General features: G+C 37.0%; 11 protein-coding genes across 11 annotated transcripts; 4 read left to right on the forward strand and 7 right to left on the reverse strand.

The window, feature by feature from the left end:
- Positions 1 to 134: 134 nt before the first annotated feature.
- Positions 135 to 1,764, reverse strand: C9374_006445 (uncharacterized protein; the record flags this gene model as incomplete). Its single annotated transcript, XM_044696306.1, has 4 exons — positions 135 to 1,089; positions 1,147 to 1,373; positions 1,440 to 1,637; positions 1,747 to 1,764. The coding sequence occupies 4 exons, from the start codon at positions 1,762 to 1,764 to the stop codon at positions 135 to 137; spliced, it is 1,398 nt and encodes a 465-aa protein (XP_044547136.1).
- Positions 1,765 to 2,353: 589 nt separating this feature from the next.
- C9374_006446 (uncharacterized protein) lies at positions 2,354 to 4,711 on the forward strand (the record flags this gene model as incomplete). Its single annotated transcript, XM_044696307.1, has 1 exon — positions 2,354 to 4,711. The coding sequence occupies one exon, from the start codon at positions 2,354 to 2,356 to the stop codon at positions 4,709 to 4,711; it is 2,358 nt and encodes a 785-aa protein (XP_044547137.1).
- Positions 4,712 to 5,091: 380 nt separating this feature from the next.
- Positions 5,092 to 7,530, forward strand: C9374_006447 (uncharacterized protein; the record flags this gene model as incomplete). Its single annotated transcript, XM_044696308.1, has 1 exon — positions 5,092 to 7,530. One exon carries the CDS (start codon positions 5,092 to 5,094, stop codon positions 7,528 to 7,530), a length of 2,439 nt encoding a protein of 812 aa, XP_044547138.1.
- A 7-nt stretch (positions 7,531 to 7,537) lies between these two features.
- Positions 7,538 to 8,179, reverse strand: C9374_006448 (uncharacterized protein; the record flags this gene model as incomplete). Its single annotated transcript, XM_044696309.1, has 1 exon — positions 7,538 to 8,179. The coding sequence occupies one exon, from the start codon at positions 8,177 to 8,179 to the stop codon at positions 7,538 to 7,540; it is 642 nt and encodes a 213-aa protein (XP_044547139.1).
- A 1,335-nt stretch (positions 8,180 to 9,514) lies between these two features.
- Positions 9,515 to 10,948, forward strand: C9374_006449 (uncharacterized protein; the record flags this gene model as incomplete). The annotated part of the gene is made up of 2 exons (XM_044696310.1): positions 9,515 to 10,471; positions 10,544 to 10,948. 2 exons carry the CDS (start codon positions 9,515 to 9,517, stop codon positions 10,946 to 10,948), a joined length of 1,362 nt encoding a protein of 453 aa, XP_044547140.1.
- A 66-nt stretch (positions 10,949 to 11,014) lies between these two features.
- Positions 11,015 to 11,632, reverse strand: C9374_006450 (uncharacterized protein; the record flags this gene model as incomplete). Its single annotated transcript, XM_044696312.1, has 1 exon — positions 11,015 to 11,632. One exon carries the CDS (start codon positions 11,630 to 11,632, stop codon positions 11,015 to 11,017), a length of 618 nt encoding a protein of 205 aa, XP_044547141.1.
- A 52-nt stretch (positions 11,633 to 11,684) lies between these two features.
- Positions 11,685 to 12,535, reverse strand: C9374_006451 (uncharacterized protein; the record flags this gene model as incomplete). The annotated part of the gene is made up of 2 exons (XM_044696313.1): positions 11,685 to 12,187; positions 12,247 to 12,535. 2 exons carry the CDS (start codon positions 12,533 to 12,535, stop codon positions 11,685 to 11,687), a joined length of 792 nt encoding a protein of 263 aa, XP_044547142.1.
- Positions 12,536 to 12,849: 314 nt separating this feature from the next.
- Positions 12,850 to 13,993, reverse strand: C9374_006452 (uncharacterized protein; the record flags this gene model as incomplete). Its single annotated transcript, XM_044696314.1, has 4 exons — positions 12,850 to 13,558; positions 13,606 to 13,642; positions 13,751 to 13,883; positions 13,979 to 13,993. The coding sequence occupies 4 exons, from the start codon at positions 13,991 to 13,993 to the stop codon at positions 12,850 to 12,852; spliced, it is 894 nt and encodes a 297-aa protein (XP_044547143.1).
- Positions 13,994 to 14,051: 58 nt separating this feature from the next.
- On the reverse strand, positions 14,052 to 15,401 carry C9374_006453 (uncharacterized protein; the record flags this gene model as incomplete). Its single annotated transcript, XM_044696315.1, has 1 exon — positions 14,052 to 15,401. The coding sequence occupies one exon, from the start codon at positions 15,399 to 15,401 to the stop codon at positions 14,052 to 14,054; it is 1,350 nt and encodes a 449-aa protein (XP_044547144.1).
- A 768-nt stretch (positions 15,402 to 16,169) lies between these two features.
- On the forward strand, positions 16,170 to 17,348 carry C9374_006454 (uncharacterized protein; the record flags this gene model as incomplete). Its single annotated transcript, XM_044696316.1, has 1 exon — positions 16,170 to 17,348. One exon carries the CDS (start codon positions 16,170 to 16,172, stop codon positions 17,346 to 17,348), a length of 1,179 nt encoding a protein of 392 aa, XP_044547145.1.
- Positions 17,349 to 17,375: 27 nt separating this feature from the next.
- Positions 17,376 to 21,000, reverse strand: C9374_006455 (uncharacterized protein; the record flags this gene model as incomplete). The annotated part of the gene is made up of 3 exons (XM_044696317.1): positions 17,376 to 20,365; positions 20,866 to 20,884; positions 20,953 to 21,000. The coding sequence occupies 3 exons, from the start codon at positions 20,998 to 21,000 to the stop codon at positions 17,376 to 17,378; spliced, it is 3,057 nt and encodes a 1,018-aa protein (XP_044547146.1).
- Between the last annotated feature and the right edge of the window lie 92 nt (positions 21,001 to 21,092).

A 21,092-nucleotide genomic window follows, 5' to 3' on the forward strand; every position in this document is an offset into this window, starting at 1 on the left:
GAGGCAGTCTTATCGTGACTTGGTTCAAAATGGTATTGGAAAGCCAAAAAATAACAATTTTCCAATAGTCTAAATGCAAGGTGATCGTTGTGACTGCAGGCAGTTGGATGTTGTGACATAACATGATGGCAAGTTTACAAATCATCTTCATCATCGTCAACGTCCTGGTCATCTGTAAGAACTGCCTTGTCATAACCAAAGATGTTCTTGAACTGCTCATAGATCACAAAATGTAATGCCATACCAGGAACTACTTTGAAGATATTCAGCTTCCATCCATTAAATAAGGCTCTGAAACCTTCTTCCCGTACAATTCTTGAGAATGCATGGAATGTATTTCTGTACATGGGTCTTCCGTCTTGAGTGAACAATGGTTCAAGGTGGCTATTAGAAACAGCTTCATTGACCTTAATACCATTAGTACCGTATCGACTTATACCACTTGTATACTCATCTGCCTCTAATTTTATAAGAGACCGAGTTGGAATACTACTATTAACAATATCTCCATGAGGTATGACTGCTGCAGAATGCATGGAAGGCATACATCCCAGTAATTGTCTTCGTCTTCGAATGGTATCTGCAGGGTACGAAATTGTTTTTCCAATAAATGCACTCACGGTTCCATAGCAAAGCTTTAAACCCAAATCCAGTGTACTTCCTTTCTCAATGGTTCCGTAGGTTTCTTCAAATTTCTTGTGAATGGTGCTTTTCAAATACTCGTAAAAGCTTAATGAACAAGTAACGTAGGGAATTACTCCAACCAATGACGTTCCCATTCCTTTCCATAATGCAAATATACCTTCATTTCGAATCAACTCTCTTAGACATCGAATGGAGGTGCCCATATAAGGATACCAATTGGCTTTGAAGTGATACTTGCTGTAATACGGAACGACAGTGAGTCGTGTTCTAAGTAAGTCTAAAGGATACGCAAACATGGTAAGATTAAAGCCACTCATGAGTGCAGAGGAAAAGATGAGAAGAAAGTCTTTTTCACTCTGTGGAATTGCACATAAAAAGGGAGTACAACTAAAGATAAATGAGCTCAAATGTCTGTAAATGTCAAAGAAAGCAAATTTCATAAAGCTGTGTGATTACAAAATGAATGTATCAATACCAATACTCAACAGCCGAAAGACTTACCTGGTAGGAATAACCCTCAAAACATTCAACCCATTTCCTCTAAATAAGGCAGAAAATCCTTCATTCTCTATTACATGTTTGATATAACCACTTAATCCTCTCTTCCTCACAAGTGTATGAACATCCATGCTCGCAGTAGATGTTCCTATTAATGCATAAGTGATAATCTCTGTTGAGGATGTTTGAAGTCTCACTGATCGTTTTAAATGCCTACATGTTTGTAATTCCTGAAGTCAAGTATTTCATCATCTTGATGATTCCGAGCGAAAATATAACGAACAACTGGTACATACAATTTTAAGTCGCTCAATGGGAGCAAAGATAGTTTTGATGAGTATTGAGCTACATCCTCCATAAAGAACAATTCTCAATTTTTCGGTATGCCTTTGATCGAAAAAGTTCAAAGCGCCTCTCAACCCTTGCAGTGCTTTGGTTTTGTCATCTTTGTTTTGCAAAAATTCCGAAATTCGTTTCTCATCTCTTATTTTAAACTATTGTGATGATATTGATGTTGTTATCCATAATCCCGATATTTTCAGCAATTAATTTCATCATCACATAATTTATAAAACACAATCAAAGTTTATTTCCGACACATACCCACTCTTTAAAAACCATGAACTAGTAGATAATGAAAACAGTGCAAAATATCAACAACAACAAAATCGAATGTGCCGATAATTAAATTGGATCTTTTGAGGTATTTTTTAAATTGGGAATTTCTGTTATCGCTCATTCTTTCTTCAAGCTCATGTGTTTTACAGCATTTGCCATCTTGTTACTCCTACATCCCGTTTACTTTTGTCAGTTCAATGGCAACCAAACTAGTTGTAGTGCAACGTGCTCCAATATCTGTAAAGCATGTTCTACAGTACATCACGGAATTCACACCTGCAAATTTCACCCACGAGTTTTCGAGTGGAAGCTCCTCATCTCCATGAATTTGCCATCAAACTCCGCGAGCACAAATTATATTTCAAAGTCCGTGCTTGAATTTCTTCAAGTCGCAGCTAGCACAAAGATTCTCGCTCTCGAACAATTTAAAAAAAATTAGTTTGATTCACAATTGACCCATTTGCGCAATCAAGCAGTTAATTGCTTCAAATTTATTATTAACCAATACCCCACCTGCTGAACCCCTTACCTCCGCAATTTATTTCACTGCATTCAAAACTGTCTTCCAAAACCTTCTAGTAACGTTTTCAAAATGATGAGAAGATATTACTACTCAAAGAGTACCATTCTGTTAGTTGCATGTGTGAGCCTTTGCTTGTTGTTTGCTTTGGCATCGGAACGTTTGCGTGTTGAATCCTCTCAATCCATGTTGCCAAACAACAATAACAAGAAGAATTGTTCAGGCATTGCCCGTAATGCCGCTGTTGAGCTTCATGAAGTTACAACAACTCCCGAACAACAACAACAACAAAACTCTACCACCTCCCTTCAACAACAAAAAGTTGAGAATCCTCGCCAAATGCTCGTTACTGGATCAGCTGGTTTCATTGGATATCATCTTGCATTGAAATTGGCAACTGAAGAATTCAACTATTGGAGCCAGCTCATGGATGATGGTAAATACTCACCTCATCATGACCATAGTAGTGTCATTATAGGTATCGACAACTTTAATGACTATTACTCGACTGATTTAAAGTACATGAGAAGAAGAATGTTACAAGATGCCATTGCTAACTTCAATGAGAAACTTTCCCACAAAGCATTGTCGTCTTCTAATTTTGGAGAGTCATCAGAAGACAAACCCAATGCTTCAAATTTCATCCATTTTGAACTTATTGAGGGTGATGTTTGTAATTCTACCTTGTTACAATCCATTTTTGCTCGTTTTAAATTTACTCATATCCTTCACATGGCAGCTCAAGCTGGTGTTCGATATTCCATTGAGAATCCACAAACTTATATTCGAAATAACATCTTGTGCCAAATTGAATTACTTGAAGTGGCTGTCAAGTATCAAAAAGCCGAACCTCCTGTATTTATTTATGCCTCCTCTAGCTCTGTTTATGGAAATATTCAAGAGTTTGATCCTTCTCCTTTCCATGAAGGAATGAATGTAAATAAGCCTTCTAACGTTTATAGTGCATCTAAAATTGCTCAAGAACTCTTTGCTGAAACATATAATTACTTGTACAATGTACCTGTGATTGGTCTTCGTTTTTTCACAGTCTATGGTGAAGCAGGAAGACTTGATATGGCTCTTTTCAAATGGGTCGATCAAATTGTGAAGGGACAACCTATCACCTTGTACACGACTGATAATAATAAGGAATTGATGAGAGATTTTACCTATGTTGAAGATATTGTTCATGGTATTGTGAATTCAATGAAATATGGAGAACGTGTGAGAAGAGAAGAAGGACGTGCTGTTCATGATGTTTTCAATTTGGGAAACAACAAACCAGAACGAGTGGTTGACTTGATTAAATACATTGAGACAGCATTGGATAAGAAAGCCATTATCACACTTTCTAAAAAGCCACCCACAGACATGACCATGACCTATGCAGATATAACCCACAGTCAAAAGTTATTGAACTATGAACCAAAGACCAAGCTCCAAGATGGAGTTCAAAAGTTTGTCAAATGGTATCTCGACAATTATCACTTCTCAAAGAAGAGTGGAACTGATAATGTGATTGTTACCACCTACTTTGTTACTAAGGGTCATCCTGAAAGAGATGAACACTATGGCGACTCGTGTTTTGAGCCCATGAAAGAGTGGTATGACTCGGTTCACAAACACAATTTGAGAGCAGTCATTTTCTATGATGATGCCAAACTCTATGAGAAGTGTCGATTCGACAAATTGACCACCTACAATGTGAAATTTGAACTCGTTCAACTCGGAAATCGTTCCACCAACGACGAAAGATTCTTTGTGTATGAACAATACTTGAAGCGAGCTCAACAAAGATCCACTCCAGGTCTCAATCTGGTACCAAAGAGAATTCTCATGACTGATCTTTTTGACATTCGATTCAATAGAGATCCATTCGAATACATGGCCTCCTTCGACAAACCATCAGGTCCAACTCAACAAGACCCTTGTCCTCACTCAGCCCATTGTATGAGTGACAAACTTTTTATTGGTTCCGAACCCACAACTATTCGTTCCTCAGTATGGGCTCAACAAAAACTTGCTCAATGTGGAATCACCATTGATCCAGTGAGAGGAACCTTTTATTACAACACTTCCCTTCCAGATCCATTCACCACTCTTTCTAATAAGGAAACTTCTTTAGATTCCATTCTCCTCAATCCAGGAATTGTCGGTGGCTCAAGCGAAACCATCTTTCGCTTGTTGTCCATTTACAATGAATTTCTAAGAGCCTCTCCTCTTCATGCCAACTGTAACACTCCTGTTTTTAACATGCTCATGTATCAACATGCTGAATTTCAAAACCATCAATTCCAAAGTGAGCAAGAAGATGACAACATGACAACAGAAGCATCTCATGACCATTTGCGTTACATCACAGGTCAACCCTTGCATACTGTGTTTAAGGAGTTTGACCTCTCTGACACCTTTTACATTAAACACAAATAATAATCAAAAGAGTTGAATTCCTATCTGCTCGTCTCTGACTTGTAATATACGTACACACTGGCAATAAAAATCTTTGGTTCCTCATCAATTTTTCCTCAACACGTGTGAACCTGACAATATCCTTCTGCCAAAATATATTTCTGACTCGGGCCACCGTCTTCGGAATTTGCATCGGAAGGTATTTAAAATAGTTACAAAAACAAATTCCAATCCCGAAGCCAGGACTTGGTAAAAATCGAAAAAAAAATTCTCAAAACAACCTTCAGCTTAACACACTCACCCGATTCAGCTGCTGTTTGTCATCATCGAATTCCGAGAGTTTTTAAATACAAAACAACAACAACAACATCTTTTAGGTCTTTGTACAGCTAGTATTAATAATGCCAGTTCTTGGAATTGATTTGGGCGCTCAAAATTGTGTGGTTGGTGTTGCAGGACGAGGAGGAATTGATATTGTTACCAATGAATACTCCCGAAGATATACTCCAGTTTATGTTTCATTCTCTGAGAATGAACGATTGATTGGTGAGAGTGGTATGACTGCTCAGATTAGTCATTACCAAAGAACCATTTCTCTCATTAAACGATTCATTGGATTGAAGTACAGTCAACTTACACCAGAAGTCTTGCAAGCCAATACCTCTGTTCCTATCATTAAAGGACCTAATGATGAAATTTTGTTTAAGATTGAAGGATACAAACTCTCCGACAATGACACTGAATCAAAACTTCTCGATCCTATTCAATTGTTGGGTATGCTTTTCGGTAAACTTTTGGATGATGTTGAAAAATCACTTGGTATTCGTGAATCTGACTGTGTTGTTACCGTTCCATGCTACTTTAACGAAATTCAAAGACGTGATATTGTAAAAGCAGCCGAAATTGCTGGTTTGAATGTTATTCGTGTAATGCACGATGTCACTGCCGCTGCTTTAAGCTATGGTATTTACAAGGATTTCACAGATGAGCCACAATATATTGCGTTTGTTGATGTTGGTCACCATGATACCTCTGTCTATGTTATTGAATTCAAAAAGTCTCAATTGCGAGTTGTTTCTTGTGCAAGCGATCCTCATTTGGGAGCCTATGCTTTTGAAAAGGCATTGTTTGATTACTTTGTTGAAGAAATTAAGAAAAAGTACAACATGGATGTCACTACAAATCCAAAGGCTACTATTCGATTGGCAAGAGAATGTGAAAAGTTAAAGAAATTCTTGAGTGCTAACCCTGTCTCGAATTTGAGAATTGAATGTCTCATGAATGAAAAGGATGTCTCATTCCAAATGAAGAAGGATGAATTTTTACAATTGATTCAACCAGTATTTGCTAGATTTGAAGCTCCAATTGCAAAGGCCATGCAAGCTGCTCAATTAACATCCGACAAGCTCGCCACTGTTGAATTGTTGGGAGGTGCTTCATACATTCCATTCGTCAGAGAAGCTTTGGCTAAAATTTTCGGAAAGGATATTCAATCAACCTTGAATACTACAGAATCTGTTGCTAAGGGTGCTGCCATTCAAGCTGCCATGATCAGTCCCAAGTTCACTCTCGCTCGTGAATTTAATGTGGTCGATGCTGTGTATCATCCAGTGAATTTGGGTTGGATTCCAGCTGAGAATGAAGGAGACAAGATGGTTGACGACAGTGATGAATCTGTTCTTTCGGTCTTGAAACAATCCGCACTTTTCAAACAGTTTGAAGGTACACCATCCTCAAAGATGCTTACATTCAACAAGAGTAAGCCATTCGATCTCTACACAGTGTACGGAGATGAATCTCTCCTCACTCCTGGAACAAGCCCAATCATGGCCAAGTTCACAATTACTGATCTTCCACAACGTTCTGAACCACTCAAGATTAAGGTCAAGATGAGACACAACTTGTTAGGATTGGTTGAAGTTCAAGAAGCATCTGCTTCAGAAGAGATTGAAGTTGAAGAGGAGGAACCAATTCCAAAGGAAGAATTAGAGCAACAACAAAACAAGATGGATACATCAAGCGAAGAAACAAAGCCAGCAGAACAACAACCAACAGAAGAAAAGAAGGAAGAAAAGCCAAAGACCAGACTTGTGAAAAAGAAGAAGACTGTCAAGCACAACTTGAAAGTTCTATCCACTGTTCCAGGTATTACCCATGAGGCACTTAAAAAGTATCAATCCATTGAACAAACCATGAGAAATCGTGACTTTGAAGTTCGTACCACTGCTGAAGCCAAGAACAGTGTCGAAAGTTTTTGTTATGCCACTAAGGACAGATTATATGAAGGTGGTGATTTGTATGAATTTGTGAATGACCAAGACAGGGACAACTTTATGAACTTGTTGGATGAAACTGAAAGCTGGTTATATGGAGAAGGTGAAAATACTACCAAATCTGTCTATCAACAAAAACTTGTTGAATTGAAGAAGGTTGGTGACAGAATTGAAAACAGATTGAAAGAATTTGAACAACGACCAACAGCAGTCCAACAATTACAAGATACCATCAAGGAATATCAAACGTTCCTTGAGAATGCCAACACTGAGCAATACAGCCACATCACTCCTGAAGAAAAGCAAAAAGTGGCAGACAAGGTTACCGAGACTGTAAATTGGCTCAATGAACAACTGTCTCAACAATCAAAGCTCGCCAAGAGTGATGACCCAGTTTTGACAGGAGCCTTCATCGAGAACAGAAAGAAGGATTTGAAGAAGGTTTGTTCTCCTATCGTGACAAAACCAAAGCCAAAGGAAGAACCAAAGAAAGAGGAACCAAAGAAGGAAGAACCACCCAAGACAGAGACTTCCACTCAAGATGCCAAGATGGATGAGTCTCAATAAATAATTTCTAGTATAAGAAGCAATTCTGAAATAGTAGCGTATTGAGAATATTTATTGAAATCCTATCGTATTCATACGCTGAAAAGAGATTTTGGATCTTATTACTGTACTTGTCCTTAAGTTGGAGCAAGTTGGCATTTTCTTGTTTCAATGTTTTGTTCTCCTCCAGCATCTTTTCAATAAATGATGGTTGATATTCTTTCAATATACTCAAACCAAGAGTTGAAAAATCTGGGTTGTGGTCTTTTTCAAGTGATTGTTTCACAATTTTCAAAATTGGAATATATTTCACACAATCTCTTCGAGTTTCAATATCTTTCTGAATCATGGTCATCAAACATCTTCCAAGAATATCATTCACTTTCCATGATGGATCAATGTGTTTGTCCAATTCTTTGTAAAGTGCATGATGTAATTTGGATTCTCCATGTGAAGTTGCAACAACCACATGAAAATAAGATCCATAATCTGAAAAATAATTCCAGTCATCAGCTGTGTCATCTTGAGTTCCATATAAATCTTGATGAAATGTATTTAAACTCCAAAGAACAAGTCTCAATGAACAATTGGTTAACATTCTCATGAACATGCACCCCAAAGAGAACAAATCAAAATTTCGATACTGTGATGTTTTTTTCTTTTGAGACATTGTTGAATTGGTTTTGATCCAGATGAACCTCAGGTGCCATATATAACATTGTTCCAACATTCAAGGTCACACTGTGTCGATATTGAATATTTCGAGAAGCATCCAAATCTATTAATTTAGCCTTTCCATCTTGTGCGAGAATTACATTTTCTGGTTTCAAATCTCTGTGTGAAAAATTCATATCATGCAAAACAGTTACTGCTTTGAGAATATCAATGAAACATTTCAAAATCCAAATCAAATCTTGTTTCTCAAGAAACTTGGATTGAGATTCTGTTTGGATATATTTCAAAATCTTTTTAGCATGAATGGATTGAATCTCTTCAATGTCCTTTTCCCATTTCCATGATCATATATGAGTAACACAAGCCATTATTCCATTCCAAAGCCTCACATTTAATGCACCCCATCACATATCCTTTCACACGAGAATCTTTTAACACTTTAATTGTTCGTCTATTCGTTGACGATCAGTGGTTGATTCAAAAGAGATTTTACAAGCGACCATTCCATGATTCCAATGCAAACATCTCAATACAGCTCCTTGTGCACCCATTCCCAACAGTGAAATGAATCGTTTTGAATTGAGGTTGAAATTTTGCGATTTGACAACATGGCCGAATTCTCCATGCCGCGTTTGGAAAGATTTTGAATTGTCAATGGATGTGAGGTGAGGAAATTCGTTCATTGTTTTCCAATCATTCAAAAATGTTATTATAAAATCAATACATGATAATTTCTCAATTGGAAAATCATGTATCATGTTAATCTCAACTTTGAGTTGTTAAAAGGAGTTGGTTTGAGAATGTGTGTAAATAATGGTCTCAAAATTATGAAATAGTATCACTAAATAAGCAATAATCAGTGGTGTGTTGAATGGTTCCATGATCATCAACAGATGCATTCACCTCGATTTGATGAAACGTTACGAAATTGTGAAATAATTTCATCATTGCACATTCGATCACCATTTCTTTAGGATAACAGGATTTCAAGCAATTCCATGCTTGGCCTTTTCAACAGTTCCAAATAATTCTTCTTGAATGTACTTGTTGACGCTATTGTCTTCATTTGAATTAATTTCCAACAACCAATCCACATTACTTTTCAATTCTTCTGAAGCATATCTAGGTGTTAATCCATCTTGTTTCACTGCTTCCAACACAATCTCTCTCTTATAATTTGTGTTTGTATATTGAATCCTACTTGTGAGAACCCTTCCTAATAAATTGAAAGGCACAAAGAAGAAACAAGACCTCATCTCAAGATGAATCTCAATTTCCCAAATGCCTTTCGTTCAATTTTGAATTTGTGAATTTTAATATTTAAAAAAAAATGCTTTCAGAAGGTGGTAGTTATGATCACGAACACCTCCGGAACGATGAACAAGTATTATTTTGTGGATCCTCAGAGAAAATTGCATCCATCGCACCCACTAATCCAAAAGCCTTTACTCCCATCTCTTTATCTCATTCAAATTTTGTAAAACCAGAGTTACCAAGTCCGATCCATGACAATTGTAAAGCTACATTAAATGTTTCATACATGATCAGTGGTGGATGTGGTGCTTATTCAAATTATTATACACTCATATTTGTGGTTGGAACTGAATCTAGAGAGTTCTATCTCATACGGCACGGTCCTCTTGTTTATAAATTGACTTTTAAAGAATTATTGAGTGATGACGATTCCGATCTCAATAACATGTCCAGCCATGTCAGGAATTCATCCACAACTACTGAAGAAATCTTTGAAGACTTATCTTTGTACAAGGGATCCAAAGAAATGAAGCAAGTCGTGTGTTGTAACTCGACCCATGTATTGTTTGAGATGTGGGATGGAGCCTTGTTTTTGTTTTCTGTGGCCAAACAGAGATTGCGAAGATTCCATACATGTATGAATTCGGGACTTGCAAAATTCATAAATTGTGGACACTTGTCGCAAACCATGATTGTATGCAAGAGAAATTTACAAGATTATGTGATATTGGTAAATACAGAATATGATCAAGAGATTTATATCAAATTGCAAATGCAAGGATCACGCCAAATCAAATTTGCTTCTGGATATTGTAGAGAAGCTCATGTGTTTGTGATGCAAGACAACAAATTTTATTGTTACATTTGGAAAACACCAAACAAGGGAAGTACCATGGCCGATGGATTTGGTAAGGAATTTTTCAAGATGTTATACTTTGAGACACCTTTTGAGAAAACGATTCCAGTGGTTCAACTTGCTTGTGGTTATGCACACGTTGTGCTGTTGTTACAAAATGGAAGAGTGTTCACTCGAGTAAGTATGAAAGGGACCAATTTATTGATTATATCGACACATGAACTTGAACTGGTTCATGAAATAATATAGGGCCTTAATAATTTTCAACAGGGAGGAACTTCCGTAGGCAAACTGGACAAGGAGTTTTTTGAAGTTCAACTGGATTGTCCAGTACGGTCGATAAGCTGTGGATCCATTTGCACCGGTCTAGAAACAGAACGAGAATTTATATTTTTGGGGCAAATTGGTCATGAATTTGAGAAGTTGGAAGATGCTAGTTACCAAAGATTTTCCTCAGTTGTTGACAATGGAAATGTGCATGTTGTTCCAAAATCAGAAAATGAGCAGGCGATAGTAATGGGCCCTTGGCATGCTGTTATCTATCGCAAGCGAATAGGATATTCCAAAGACTTGAGATCCTTTTTTGAAAAATTAAAGGAAAGGATTGCAAACAACAGCCAGAGCAATTTATATGACATGGTTATTTGGCATTAATGCCAAATTAATTTGGTAAGGCAATGTATGAAAATTGATCTTGTGTGACATGAATACAAAAATAATTTATTCATCTGCTTGGTCTTCATTCTCCTGGTCATTTGCTTCTTTCTTTTGAGGTATAAATCGTTTCATGTCTTCAATGCTTGGATCGGTTTGCTGGGTGAGAACAATTTGATGATATTCATCCTGTACAGGCAAAATGAATTGAGGTGTAAATACTTCTCCGCCTGTTTTGATTCCATATCCAATGTAAATATTAGCAAATACCATGTCTTTCGCATACCTCTTATAGCCCACACAATGAGCTCCTTGCCATATCCTGCTTGACAAAGCCACCACTTCATTGTCGACAAGCATACCACACGTGCGCACGGTCCAATTTTCTTCAGAAATGCTTGAGAGAGGTTTGGGAATTCGTTCTACCGTTTTTTTCATCTCTTCAAAGTCTGGCTTTTCTTTTTCCTCGTCCGTCCAGTACTGTGTACATCTTCCTTGCTTGGAAAGAATAGTTGGTAACAGATTGGACCAGTTGATGACTTGTGAAATGTCCAAATTTTTGATCTTTTCTTCGAATTCTTCATCCTTTTCAATGGCAGGCAGCTCATCCTTGGCTAACGTGAAATTGGGAGGTAATTTCAGCTCCTCCTGCTCGCTTTCATCCTCTTCTGCGCTCGATTTCATTCTTCCTTTGGAACCAGGATGGTAGAGTGAGAAATTCGAGCAATTTGACTTCTCAACAAGTCAATTTCTTTTCCCTTGAATGGTGGATGAGAAAGAACATCGCTTTCGAGCTTGCCTGTAAAGAATTTCTTGATTTTTCTGCTCCTGATAATAAATTCTGGCTTGGCATCTGGCAATTGTGTCCACATGTCTGCTTCACATCCACTGTATTCGAAACATAGTATACATATTTGTTGGTTCCTTCAACCTCATGCGGAATGCCTTCAATTTTCTTTGCTTCTTCTCCTGTTTCATTTTCTGCTTCTTCCTTGGTTTGTTCGGTTTCTAAAATGTAGTAATTCTTCTCAATTCCAAGAATTTTTCCAAAGAATCGAATTGAGTTGATTTTCTTGTTGGATGACACCAGAGATTTCATGGAAACCAATACTTGAAAAAGTTCTAACTCTCCAAGGCCAATACCTGCATCTCGGAAAAGCTTTCCTTCATACAACAAGTCTGACATTTTCAGATCGTCGGCTTCTTCTTCCTCAGTACCTTCTTCTTGCTCTCCTCCATCTTCATCGGAAATTGGTTTCTTTGCCTTCACTGGGGATTTACTAGCTCTAAATATTTACGTGCCCGTTGAGTATCCTTTTCCAAAATATTGTCATCGTCAATTCCCATCCATGGTTTATACAATTTTGTTAAACGTTCATAGGCCGATCGTTCCTTTGGAGGTACAAATGACCCGTGTTTGATTAAATTGCAAAATTGTTCAATCATTCCGTAAGGATTTTTTGGTTTCTCTTCCAACAACTTGACAATAACTTCTGAAAAGAAATCCTCAATAGTCATGGGATCTTTCCCTTCTTCGGGGTTTCCCAGATCTTTGCATTTGACCGTTGATACTATTGATGAAGACATTTCAAATGATGATGAAAAGGTCCAGAAATCGTTATTTTTTTTTAAAATTTTTGTAAATATTTTTGGCGCGTCAAAAGTCGATTAATGCTGTGACAGCACACAAACGTCTGCCACTTGCTGCTGATTGACTAATTTGAATAGACATGCTTTAAAGCGAAGGACTTCTTTGGTTTGTTGCCAATCCTGACCCAACATGACCATGGTAAAATCACAACCTGGGGCAAGAATTAATAATTTCCATGAAGGATTGTCTTTGAGAAGATTGTTGATAGATGTCACAGGTGAATCCTTCACAGATCCGTTGCTTGTAACGCCTATTGCATATCATTATTTGAACCAGTCGCTGTAAGAGTTCTCGTTTGTGGATAATACGTAAAATGAGAACAAAAAGATGGATAGACATCGCATTCAAAGGGATACCTGGTGCTACCATCAATAATGGTTTGTTTCAAATTCACAGATTTAAAGCTTACACCTCCAACAGAGCTCGAATTTAGGTGCACAATTTCTTGACCAAGAAATTCAGAATTGGGTTTGGCACGCGACGAATGTTCTCTAATGTACAATGATCCATCCGCGACTGTGTAAACAACGCCACTTTTTTCCATCCTTACTTCTCTCAGGGCTTGTCCTGTTGCTTTCAAAACATCCACATGAGAAATATTGCTCGAAATATAATAAATATCATTGTTATCAACCACGACCATAAATACATGATCGCCACTTCCTAAATGTGTGAATTTTTGATTTGGACCCAATTTTGTAATTGCTGAAGAAACATTGTGAAATACACCAATATTCGAGTTAGATATTGTGCTGTATGAGCAATATCCTGAAAAGTATACATTCTTCTGATCAGCTGAGATGAATGCAGAATGAAACCATCCAGTACTGAACATGTAGGGCTGATACACTTGTAGGTTTGTTGAGCCGTTTTTCTCGGAACAATCATCATCTGCTTTAAATAAACATGGTTTTGGTGTTTTGATGTCGTCTTTTTGTCCAACAGCACATTGATCGTAACTGAACGATCGTTGGTTTCAATCGAATTCGTTCACACAAACACTTACTCATTCCGACCAAAAGCAAATACTTGTCCATCCATTGCTAAAAAGTTCATCAAATTCAATAATCATAACAATCATAATATAGCGCATATAAGAGAAAGGTTTTTCATGATGATGAGATGTGGATCGTTGGCAAAATGAAACTCACTTTCAAACACAACATGAGATCTTCCACATGAGATCTTCCGAACGGAATCATGATCTTGTATGACTTCAACAAGATGAAAATTTCCATCATTAAAAGTGTGTCCGCATTGATGTTTCGTAGTTAATCCCGTACTCTTTTCCGTCATGAAATTTATATCAATAATTTGATTCATCATAGTTCAATTAATTTTGGATTGATTGAAAATTGATCGATTGGCGTTCCACCTACATAAATTTTTCTCATTTTTTTTTATTTGAAAACGAGAAAGCATGAGCTGCACGAGGTTTCATCATAGCGTGACTTACAGCTCAATCAATTCTTTTTTAGCATCTTGTTTAGGTTTCTTAGCTGCTTGTGAGTGATAGTGTTGTTTTGATAGAATTTGAGACAGAATACGCTTCTTTTCTCTCAACTCATTCTCGTCAGTGTCCTTAGTGATGGAGTTAATGGTAGAATAAAATTCTTGTTGAGTGGAAATGAAGGTATCAATAATTTTCTCGTCACGCTCCAACTCATTGTCATTATGTTCAATCATTTTCTCCAGAGCTTTGGTTAATTTTTGCATGTGTGCACAATTATCATATTCTCCATCTTGTTCAATTTTCCCAAAGAAAATTTCTTGAATATATGCATTATTTCTCAAATATCGTTCCAGAGCTTGCTTATAAACAGTTTCATCCCATGTCTCGGAAATGGTAAGTCCATTTTGTTGTGCAGCAGGAGCATTCATCTTGGATGTGGCACTCAACATTGAGAAATCTTCACTTCCCAAATCCAAATTTGACGTTGATGAATTGGCAATATTTTGTTTCACATCTTCAACGGCTTGATTCACATAATGATTTGGATTTAAAAGCCACGAAGTTTCCTGTTGATATGAAGCCATTGTTGGTGCTCCACCAATCGGAGAAAACATTCCAATCATTGGTGAGAAGGGTTGAGAAATAAAGCCTGGTGTAAATGGTGAAAGTAAATTGCTGCTGCTACTGCTTCCAAAGCGAGGAGTTGCAGGTGTACTAAATATGGCACTGCTCGAGGAAGTTGGACTTGTACTACCGGCAGCTGCAGTGCTGCTAGATGCAGTAGTATCCTTCTTCTTCTTACGGGATCTACTCGACTTTTTCTGTTCTTTTGCAAGACTCTTCATGAATTTCTTCAAATCATCTTCGTCTTCGTGAGGAGCCACCTCTTCATCACTGTCATCATCAGCACTCGACTCTCGTTTGGTTCCTACCACCGGAGCAATACCTTCTTCTTGGCAAAGCTCGTGATAATTGGATGTTCTTCTCAATTCAAGTTCCAACTCTTCATCGTCTTCAATGACCTTTCCCTTGATCAATCCGTTCTCTATGAGTTGATTCCAAGTACCGAAATACAATGGTTGATACTTGCTAAGCTCATCATAAATAAGTGGACAACATTTTCGAAAATGATTCTTAAAGTTGGTACCGAAATTACCAACAGCACGATCACACATGGGACATACTCGGTACGTTGTAGTTTTTCTTTTTGATTTTGTGGATCCCGATTGAGACTCTGTGTTGATGTATCTGATGATGCTGCTGTCCGTATCTTGAATAATCCGTTCTAAAATTTGTTTTATTTGTTCATCGGTCAAGTCCTCATCCGCTGACTTTTTCTTTTTGCTCATTTTTTTTACACCTTTCCAGAAGTGTTTGATGCTCTAATGTTCTTCAGTCTCGAGGATTGGAAAGTGAAACAAGCCATGAATGAAACTGAATGTTTCTGCACAATGAATGGATATCAAGCATGACATATATCATGATGATGATGAACTCATCGTATCACCAGCTATTTGTTTGTTCCTTAATTCTTGTCTTTTTTGATCAATTTCTCGGGTCAGTTCTAAATATTCCTCCCAAACACAATTTTGACATCCGTTTCCACAACAAATGCTTGTATATTCCTCCATATCGGGAACTAACTTTTCTAATGATTCTAAAGAATGAGATTGATGAATTTTGAAATGAGTTCGGCTTTGTTTTCATATCTATTTTTGATGGTAGTATGGTAAGAGCAACTGTTATTATCATTGACCTTCTTCAATGACATCATTGTTGGCATGGAGGCTGAGATATGAAAGTATTGCCTGTAATGCCATAAATTTACATTCCGAAATTTAGATTGAAAAATAATTTTGAAGGACTATTCCGAATTGAATTCATATTATTCTAATTATTCTGATGAAAAAGTATGGTTATTGATGCAATTGTTGAGACATGAGTATTTTTTTTAAATATTAAAATTGATTGAGTATAATTTATTATATTTAAATATTAAATACGTACATACCAAGGAACGGACTCTATCAACATTAATCATATAAAAACAACCACTAGTTGGAAATAGCAGGTGGAAATTTGCTTTAATAAATTCCGAACATTCGACAAATTAAAAAATGCTTTCACAACAACATAGGGGCTCATTACTGAAATTTTCATCATCACTCTCCGGAAGAGTCATGAACGAAGTGCAACACCGACAACCACTCGTTCATGGAAATGTATTCTTTGTAAACAGTATAAAACAACAACTAGCCTTGTTTCATAGAATCAATCATAATAATGGCACAACAATGAATCACATTAAAGGAGCATTAAATGAACCTAATCATATGATTCAAAAACATGTTTCAAAATCATCATCGGGATTTCATATTGTTTCTAGAAATTTTCATTATTCGTTATGGACGAGAAAAGAACAAGACTCTAAATTTACTCTCACCGATTATTCTGACAATGATCCCGATCTTCAAAAACCAACATTTTCTGGAAAGGTCTCCAAGAATTATGTGCCTTTCCATGCAAGGCCAGGAGGTATACCACCAGAATTACGTGCTGTACGAAAGCAAAAAGAGGAAAATCCAACTAGAGGTATGGCCAAAACCGTGGGTCTTTCTGTTCTTGCAGTATTTATTCTCTATTTCATTGCTTCTAATCAATTTACACAAACCACAATGAAGGAAGATGTACTTAGAAAAACTGCTGTCGTTTTTAGGAGAAGAATTATGGAACTGCAAGTCACGAGAGGAGCTATCGAAAAGCAACAAGTGGATGCAATCATAATTCCAAACGATGACACACTTTCAAATAGTCATGGAGTTGCAGAACGAGTAGCTACTGTTGCTGGCCGTAATTATAATGCAGAATGTGCTGCAAATTTACAGAAAAATCAAGGATCTCTGAAACCCGAGCAAGTGATTGCAACATCAACAGGAGGAGTAGATGCATCATTAACATGTAAAAATGTCATTCATGTAGTGCCTCCAACATGGAGTGGAGGAAAAAAGAATGAAGATTTGCAACTCGAACGCACAATATTTGCTGCACTTGCCAAGGCTGATGAATTGGAAGCAAAAATTGTCTCCATGCACATGCTCAACAGCTCTAATTTTCCGAAGAGAAGAGCTGCTGAAATTACGATTGACGCAGTTTTGAAATATGCCTACGAAAGAGATGTCGGTCAAAACACTCCTAGCTCACTTCAAGTGGTCAAGTTTGTGAATGATGACGAAGAGTTTAATCAGCAATTACTCGCAGTATGGGATAAAAAGAAGACAAAAGGTCAACTAGTCTAATTCCACACACATGATTCAATACAATCTTTACAAATTTGTCACCGTCTCATTAAGCATATTCTTATAATCCCAATAGAATTTTGGACTATAAAAATCGTTGGCATAATGCGAATGGACTGATAATGCTTTCTCTTTGGACTGTCGACGCTTCTTAATAATTCGCTTATGGACAAGATTCACAACAACACACGACAATAACAAAACGGCTGTCAACAATGCCATCATGGTAATATGGAAAATGAAAACAGCACTTTGAGATAACTTGCTCGCATAAAACAGCATGCTGTAAATCGTGTACAAAATTAAGGCAACCAACAATAATTCCACTAAGGTCACCATGTATCTTCTATGAGCCACATAATCCGATTTAAATCCAAATATACTTCCAAAGGGCTGTCTCACAATATCGTTCTGAATATTCATTTCCACTTCTGAAACATGACTTGTCAATATAGTAGTACTTTCTGAATACTTTGCCGTTTCACCTGTTGTTGGAGCATTACTCGTAATGTAATGGGTTTGTTTCTTGAGTGAGTGTTGCACTCGACGATGTGAATAATTTCGTGCAATCGTAAATCGATCCACAATATACCGTAATGTGAAATACACAAATCCAACCAACAAAATGAAGGGTGAAAATGCGCTAAAGGTCATCATGATTACAAATACAGTAAAAGTGGTTGCATATTGAGATTCGAGAGATAGGGCAGGACCTTCAGCAGATTTTAACTTGTCTTTGGGTTTCACATTTCTGTGAAATGCTTTGAATCCTTTCTTTTTCCAGAAATGACTGGTGCATCGAGTCGTTATTAAATACATGATCAAAGCAACCAATGGAATGACTGTAAATGTTAATCCCCACAAGGTCTTGTTCAATATAAAATTCATAAACAATGATCCATTATCAGCCATAAATAAATTCGAAAAGACCACACTCCAATTGTTGGGTTTGGTAAAAAAGTTCGTCACTCCATCCAATGAAGTCAATACAAGGGTTGGAAAGATGAAAGTGTTGAGCCACAGAAAGATGGTCATTCTTCTCAATAAAGTTCTCTTATACTCGCCATAGGTTTTAAATTTTTCAAATTTTGTTAAAAACACAATGAGCACAGGAATCAGTGCAGAAGTCAACAACAACAAGATGGAAGGCAAATATTGGAAAAAGAAAGCAGCCATTGGTCCTCCAAAGCTCACAATTTGATCAATCACTGCTCGTATTTGAGGGATGGTAAACAATGCATCGACACTTGAAAGGATGGTGACAGGTGTTGTTAAAAATATCAAGATGAGCAACATGAGAATAAAGATGACCATTCGAATGATGACAGGTTTGATCCATGATTGTTCATATCGATCATAGAGTGAATTCCAGTTAATATCAGGTTGTTCGTATTTTGTTGAAAATGCTCTCATGTGAACTTTTCTGACTTTTCCTTCTGAAGCATGTCCTGTGTTGACAGCAGGAAGAGCATTTCGTTCTGATCGAGTCAGAATATATTCAATTTCCTCACCATTCTCATCTCTCACTTTTCTCTTATAGGCTTGAATGTAACCTCCTACAGAAGCGTACTTGAGAGCATTTTTGAAAGCTTCACGCGATGCAAAAACCACATAACCAATACCACTTCCTACAATTGGACTATTCACACGATTGGGATAATTACTGGAATAGTCCAATTCGTCTTCAATCAACATGATTTGATTATAGAGTTCAATGATTTTTCGTTTGGTGTATGAGATGGCATCCACGCGTTGGACAAATTTTCGTTTTTTGTGTGAGTTTTCATCTTCTGAATTTGTGGTATTTCGTAGTGGATGATGCGAGGGTGACGGAGGAGGTCTCATTTCCAAGTCGTCCTTCTTTTCGAGAAAGACCAATTTCTTTGGTCTTTTTTCACTCTTTTTCATTAACCAATTGTAGGCTTCTAAATGTTCCAATTGCTTCTCGAACTTGGTTTGCAACTTGTCTCGTTGTGAATAATTAATGACATGATACGCCGAGACAATTTCTGTATTCTTGGGAGCATTTACATTACGTGAGTATTCACTAAAAATCTTTTGCATGGCTTCCTTAAACAATGCCTTATTTGTGAAATGTTTGGGAATGTTGTGAATTTCGAGAGTGAATGGAGAGACGAGTTGTGAAAAATGTGTTTCATCATGAGGACATCCCAATGCCATGTTTTGAGCCTGTAAATAAAAATCACAACCGGCATAACATCCCAAATAAGGTGAAAAAGAACCATACACACCTTCTTGATCACATCCTCGATAATTAAATGTCTTCAATGCAGGATCATGTAAAAAGAGAAAACCCATCAAAAAGAGCCACAATGCCACTGAAAATATGGTGAGCAAGACATGAACCACTAAAACTCCAGGTAACTTAAGAACTGTGTTAATGGAGGAAATGACTAGGAATTGATCATTAGCTCCAACTTTCAAGCCAGTACTATTGGTCGTGAATTTTTCTCTTTGAATGGGATCCAATTGATTCTGTTGTGAAATATGAATGGGATACAGCAAGACGCTATACAAGAGCAAGAGAATGAGTAGTCCCCACCATAATAATTGATGAAATTTCAAATAGGTTAAAACATCTCGTCCGTAAAATCTTAATACTCGTTTTTCATCTTTTTCAGATTGTGAAAATGGAGAAGTTTTAAAAGTTGATGGCAATGATGACGAGTCGAGTCTTTTTCGTTTTTTCACAATGGTATACATCATTTGGAATGGAGCTTCGAGAAGACTCATCATGATGCGATACAAGAAGATTCCTCTTAATTTCCAATACGACCTTGTGTTCTTTCCAATGTCTTTGACTTCGACATAGCTACAATTGTCATGAAACAAGCTTCGTTCTGTGGCTGGAGGGGTAGATATTGGCAAGGCTGGTTGTGAGGCATCTCCTTGTGCAGCAGAAGTGCTTATTTGTTGATGATTCGTGACATCATTCTTCTTGGTAATAATAACATTCTTGTTTTGAGAGTATTCATGTTCTTCTCGTCGTGAAGAGGCTGAGTAGGCGTCGTTGTCGTCGTCAAATTAGGTGAAATATCATACGCCGTTTTGGGATTAATCTGTGAAGTGGTACGAAATATTTCGCCCTCTCGATTCAAACACTTTTTTAGCAGAATCTTCTTCTTCTTCACATTGAAAATAGTACATCCACGTAAACAACAAAAATATACGAGTGTGAAGACTACGAAAAGAATCAAGTTGATACCAATGGTGACGAACACTCCACCATTGGTAAAGAAGGGGCTTTGTTGCACGTTGGAAACAATGGCAGAGGGTTGATGATATCACTCATGATATATATACGAGTTGTTGTTGTTGCGAATTGTTCTTCTCCTAATTTAGCGAACAATAAAAGACTTGTGTTGTTATGGATGTTCGACTAGAATAATTATTTGAAAATTTCTTACCGATAAAACAAGCAAAGGAAACTTTAAACTCGAGTATAAAAGCACTGTCGCTGAGAGAGAATACACAACTACTATTTCAAACAAATTACACTCATTTTGGAGTAATTTCTGATGTGGTTATGTTTATAGTTGGACATGATTAAAAAAAATTGGTCATTTTCTATTTACACACTTACTGAGCTCAAATACCAAATTTGTAGAATGGTGAAATAAATATTTAACATAATTGTGGAATGAAAATTGTCATGAGTGACTGGTTTGTGCAATTAACGACCATTCCAATGAAATTCAACCAACATAACAAGATCCCATGTCT

The sequence above is a fragment of the Naegleria lovaniensis genome (genome assembly GCF_003324165.1).
Source record: "Naegleria lovaniensis strain ATCC 30569 chromosome Unknown tig027, whole genome shotgun sequence".
NCBI lineage: Eukaryota > Heterolobosea > Eutetramitea > Acrasida > Naegleriidae > Naegleria > Naegleria lovaniensis.